Source organism: Anguilla rostrata, chromosome 6 (assembly GCF_018555375.3).
Source record: "Anguilla rostrata isolate EN2019 chromosome 6, ASM1855537v3, whole genome shotgun sequence".
NCBI classification, from domain to species: domain Eukaryota; kingdom Metazoa; phylum Chordata; class Actinopteri; order Anguilliformes; family Anguillidae; genus Anguilla; species Anguilla rostrata.
Genome location: NC_057938.1, coordinates 49,368,095 through 49,374,212, shown reverse-complemented (window position 1 = coordinate 49,374,212; position 6,118 = coordinate 49,368,095). Strand labels below are relative to the sequence as shown.

Here is a 6,118-nt window from a genome sequence, read left to right as displayed (position 1 = left end):
TATATATATTATTATTTTATTTTTTTCCTTCATTTGGTATTTGCCACATTGGCCCTTACAATCTTAATGCTCAGATTTGTTGCTTAATTTGTTACTTCATGTGCCATCAGTTATAATGCCCTTGTTTCTTAATTTACTGACAGTTATAATAATTTTGCTACTTAGCAGTTGTAACTGCCCGAACCCCTCGGTTTTGTCACTAACACGGAATGGGAACGTAATCCGTGTGGCATGCTTTAGACAAAGTCCAGATATATCCGGCGCACCATCTGTCATGCACGTGTAGCCTGAGATAAAGGGATGAAACGGGGAAATGCCCTCACGTGGGATAAAAAGAAAAAAGGTCCCCACGTGCCCCCTGCTCTCTGCTGGATGAAACCGGGCAAGTGGGCTGGTGACTCAGGGGGGCCAAGAACGGGGCAAGCTGAGTCAGCCCAGTCTTGTGCATTTGAGCCGAAATATGTCATTCAACGTGAATATTCCCTCTTCCACTCAACAACTCCACGTTCCCGGTACAACTCACTTTATTATAAATGATTTATGCGCGTGACTTTGAAGATGTTTACAGATGAGTGAGACCCTTTCCCCTGGATCTGTCGTTTTGCTGAAATACAATTAGAGACTGCAAATAATGTATACAGTCTCTTTTTTATTCAAGTCTTGAAAAGGGTGGATCCTATAGCAGCTACTTAGAAAAATCTAGCATATTGACAACTGAAGCAGGGTTGAAGCCTGTTTGCAAGCACAAAAGTTAATATTGATAAATTGAGGCGTATTATGTTGTAATTTTAAAGTCCAGAAACAGAATATAATTATATTTAAAATTGATTTTCCATTTAAAAGAACAACAATAAGCAGGAAGCACAGATCTGTTTATTTTTAATGCAGACAAATATTGTACTCATGGCATGTAATTACTTGAATGCCTGCTCTGTATTGTAAATGTACTGAATTATGGAAACAACAACCAAATAAATTCTATCAGCGTTAAGGACAAAACAGTTTAACAACTTCAGCGTTTCCTAATCCCCTTTAGTTTACTGTGTGAATGGTCATTAAGAGTAGACCTGGCTCTTTGCTCTCAACTGAATTTAAATGTCGCCCTCTGTTGGTAAACACTGTTAGTTACATTATGATGGACCGGCAATATGCTTCAGCAATGTTCAAGCATTTTATTCCCTTTAGTTCCTTAATTTAAGGGATATTTTCAGGGATTCTATATTACTACGATCATGGACCACTCACTGTGAGAAAAAACATTTAGCTTTTTATTTTATTTTTATTCAGTAAATAAAAATATAACGAGAGTTCATCAGGCCATTTTGTGTGAACATATCCAGTATCAAATAACGGCTGTTGACGACTTGAGAATGAGTACTTATACGTACGTGTTGTGATATGAATTTTTGTCATTTATTTAAAAATACTTAAACTGTTCAGTTATCTCCAGTACATATTTTTGCCCTCAGAATAAATCAGATGTGAAGACTTACTTTTTCTGTGACATACTTCCAAAACAAAGCCTGCTAAAAGCCCACTTTTGTGACAATTATTTTAACGTGGAGGGAATATTTGGGATTTTTAATGATTGTCTAACTGATTCATATTGTCAAGTTGCAGGAATTACTGATAATAATTGAATTGTTGAAATGTTGACAGAATATATGGAATAGGCTATTTTTTTTAGTTCGTTCAGTGCTTTTTCAGTGCACAAAAGATGTTTTCAAGTATATAGAACTAAAATGTGCAGGTACAAAGAAATCATTGTTTGCTGGATAGTTCACTGTATTTTTCTTTCTTTATTATTTTTTTAAAATAGAAAATGCCATTTTAAATTTGTAACACAAGGTGGCAGCCCAACACGCCAAAAAAAAGGGAACTTTTTGTGCAGTTTTTATCGGTTTTCATACACGTTGAGGTAGAGAAGTAAATTGAATGTACACTCTTCTGAAAGGACTGACTAGGAAATAATGACAAGGGAAAAAATTCTCACACATAATGGCGATCAGGAAAAGGGTCGCATCCGCCCCTGCTCTAGAGATAACTTACTTTGGGTCGGGAGCGCAAAACAGGAGTGTCAGATCATTAAAAAATAATTTTTTTTGTTTTTGAAATTTGTTTGTTGGGGCGGCACGGTGGTGCAGTGGGTAGCACTGTCGCCTCACAGCAAGAAGGTTGTGGGTTCAAATCTCGGCTTGGGGACTTTCTGTGTGGAGTTTGCGTGTTCTCCCCCGTGTTCCCTTCACGTACTCCGGTTTCCTCCCACAGTCCAGAGACATGCAGGTAGGCTAATTGGAGACTCCAAATTGCCCATACGTATGAGTATATAAGTGTACAAGTGAATGGTGTGTGTGCCCTGCGATAGATTGACGGCCTGTCCAGAGTGTATTCCTGCCTCTCGGCCAATGCACACTGGGATAGGCTCCAGCATCCCTCGTGACCCTGCCCAGGATAAGCGGGTATAGATGATGGATGGATATTTGTTGATACAGAAAATTTTTTTTTTTAAAACAGCCAAGAGAAATTCTGGGAGACTCCTGGCTGATCCAGAAGAGTTGGCAACCTTAGCTGCAGTCTGTGCGATAATAAGACGCGCTTGCCTGCAGTCTGGAGGCTATTTCACTCTGGCAGCACAGATGATGCACTACAGTGGGAAAGCTGGCATCCATGAGGGAGCAGGTGTAAATCACGACAGCTGGCTGTCTGCGTGTGCCTGGAGCTTCACTGGGAGGTGCTGAAGCAGCGGTAACTCACGGAAGCCCTGGCAGGCTTTACTTGTACCCATTTTGGAATAAGTAATATTCTGCGACGGCTGAAAAACAACGTGCTTTCCGAATCAGACGACTCTGTTTTCAAGACACAAGTATCGCCAGCACGCTAAATGACATCGCAAATGAGGAAGCAGCGCCCCTAAAACATCAGCACGAGAGGCATCGGCGACGCCTCCTTTCACAAGACAACCAACTAGCCTGGAAAGTAGCCACAGTCTGCCGTTCTTGTTCCAATTAAATATTAAGCCCCAGATTCCAAGTGTCTGACAGTGCGAGATTGGTATGAGCTGTTCACAATGGAGGGAGTAACAGCTGATTTTGCAAAATGGCAAGTTAGTCCACATTATTGCACATTCGGAAGGGCTATACCTGCGGTGACTTGGGAACATTACACCATGCAGGTGAACCGACGAACGCAAGAGTGTTTTTTTTTTAACTCACCAAGTGGAATTTGCCCCTCTGACTTAAAGTCATACCAAACTCAAGATGAATGCCATTCCTGGTCTCAGCTTTGGGTCCTAGACATGTAGGCACAGGCAACAGGAGATATTTTCTGGCTACTTGAGTGCTATCAGTATGTGTGAGTGAGTCATGAAAGCACTCCTAGACAAAATATGAAGTTATATAGTTTTAAAAACAACTAACCATACAAACAACTGAATGCACTGTGACATTTAAACACCTACTCACTGGATATACAAATATGGCAGCTGTCTTAGTAAATGCATCGTTCAGGCAGAACAGAGAACATAGGCGATGCAAATGCTCTAGGGTATATCAGGAAATTCAAAAAGGAAACAGGCATGCATTCTATTTAGGCAATTTAGAAATTGTCAACAGCGTTTCAACAGCAGGGTAAACAAATTTTTATGTAAATACAATCCACCACAGCAATGTTTACAAATCGGCTCCACGCAGTTCACACAAATGGACGATCAAGTGTTGCAAGCACCTAGGGAACCTTTATCACTAACTTAATCTCACAACTCTGGGGGGGGGGGGGGGTTTCAGGGAGGACAGAGAGTTTGGACAATTCCAAGGGGCCCTGACTGAAAGGGGACCTTCAAAAATTGTGGTATAATCATGCAGAGGTGGGTTGATGTGGCCCAGTGTGAGATATTTTCATGAGGCCCAAATCCCCCCACCCACCCCCCCAAAAAGAATATAATAGCAATAATATATTAATAATGTGTAATTGTTTTATTTACCAGCAAAGTACGGAATCCCATCAGACACCTATAAAACAGGTTACTAGCCTCCTTATAGGTGTTTGCTAGCTGTACACAAGCGAGGAGATCTGACGTAACCTGAGTAAAACACAACATTGCCTGTATTAAAACCCCACAAAATTCCGTAGCAGCGTCTGAGTCAATGCATGCTTCTTTTCCTGCATTGCACACACAGGCGCACCGGCGGTCGTCGGATGATCCACTCTGGCTCAGTCAGTACCGCAAGTCCGGGATGTCACAACTGCTGTTTATGGTCGGCAGTGTAGTCCTACGCTTTCCCGCTGGAGCGGCTGGACGGACTACATTCCAGCGAAATAATCTCGCGGGATTCTTCCACGGAAATATCGCGCGGTTTCCTGCTGTTTTGTATATGTGTGGCAGTCAGAGTTAAGGCAAGTCTGGGAAGGTGGAGACTTCGGGATAACTTCCACAGTTATTTTCATATTAAAAAAGAAATAGTTGTACCTCGCGTACGCCTGTGAGGCTCAACGTAAGGTGACGACGAATGGGTCCACGTTGCGATTAACAAGTTTGTAACGGAAATAACTCCTTTAGAAATTACACAGGAGCGCACAAGTAGCTAGCTAGCTTGGAAGCTATATTGGACATAGCTAGCTAGCTGGCTAGCTAACAGGCATCAGAAAGCAAGAAGGTCCTGCAGTGAAGGACAGTATGGGTAAGTAACAGCTGTGCCCTTGTTGTTTCCTACGTTACTAGCACACTGGAAAGATATACTACACAAAACGAATGGAACGGCAAGTTGGGAGGCAATATCTAGCGAGCATCTCACAAACTATCAAGTAATTAGTGCTGTTGCCAAACGTTGGAAGACAACATTGCTACAGTAACATTAGCTTGCGTTCGTTGGTTAACTTGCCAGGAGTACCCGGATTTTGTGTTGGGGAATTGCTCGGACTGGATGAATCAAACCATATCGCTGACTAGCTGACCAACTCCCAGTTTTACTGGGTGGTATAAGGCTCAGTCAATTGAAGTACTTTTATAAATGGGTGGTTAGTTGGTTAGATAGTCAGCTAGCTAAATTGGGAGCGGTTGCTCGCTTTTTATAGTTAAGTTAGCAATCTGTAGCTACGTTAATGTCATTTTCCATGTTATGGATGTCCAACTTGCCCCGCGAGGCACACCACCTGAACGCACCGTAGTCGCGTTTTCTTCTTTTTTCGCTCGTTGCTTATAAAGCTACGTCTAGCCCAATTTGACGTTATTGACGATGCAGGATTTTGAAGTATCTACGTTGATGTTAGGTAGCAACCAGATTGCTAACTCTTATGCAACACGCCTCGGAAGTAATGGCATACCTTACCTTCACTGCATCATTGTATTTCCAGACAAATGTGATTTCTAACTGTCACTCTTGCATGACATGTATTGTTTGGGTATTCTTTTGAAACAGAAGCTATTTCTCCTAAATGTTTTTAATTCAGTTTAGTCGGTGTTGACATGAATACTATTGTCAGATATGAGATGTTTCCATTTTCATAATTAGTCTAATTGACATTTTCATGATTAAGATACCTTACTGTACCTTGAATCTTAGTCCTGATGAGAGTGAAGTATGACAAATTTCAGAAATGTGTTTGTTTTGAATTTTGATCGGTGTGGCATTGTACTTCAGAGCACATTTATGGTTGATGTTTTGATTTTTGGTCTGGAACGAACCATTCGTTTTGGTTGTTGATTTTCTTTGGTTTATGCATGGTTTCGAAACATTTAGCCATGCTAACAGATTTTAAATATTTCATGTTTAAGTGTTCATGTTTATTTACGGATATTCCCTGCTTTTAGTGGTGTTTTTTCAACACGGCAGCCAATGAAACTGCCGCGGGTGAGGACTGTTCTTGAATGACCTGCAACTACATTTGTTGTAGAAGAAACTGAATTTCCATGGTAGCCTGTCAGTAACCGCACAGTACGCACAGCTGCAGCATGGTTTCAGTTCTTGCACTTGAATACCAAGTGGAATGTTTAGTGAAGCAAATATGTTTCACTTCTGCTGACTTCTAGCTCTTATCGTGTTGCATCCACGCGTTATCCTCGAGAGTGCTCAGAGTCGGTCGGTCTATTAACTTCAGTTGAGCAAATTTCACCTGACAAGTA

General features: G+C 41.4%; 1 protein-coding gene across 1 annotated transcript in view; it reads left to right on the top strand.

Moving 5' to 3' along the window:
* Positions 1 to 4,216: 4,216 nt before the first annotated feature.
* Positions 4,217 to 6,118, top strand: part of LOC135257497 (CD2-associated protein-like) — a 34,345-nt gene continuing 32,443 nt past the window's right edge. The window contains exon 1 of the mRNA XM_064340269.1: positions 4,217 to 4,676. Coding sequence (XP_064196339.1) covers positions 4,673 to 4,676 — 4 coding nt within the window. The 5' untranslated portion in view covers positions 4,217 to 4,672. The remainder of the gene's footprint in view (positions 4,677 to 6,118) is intronic.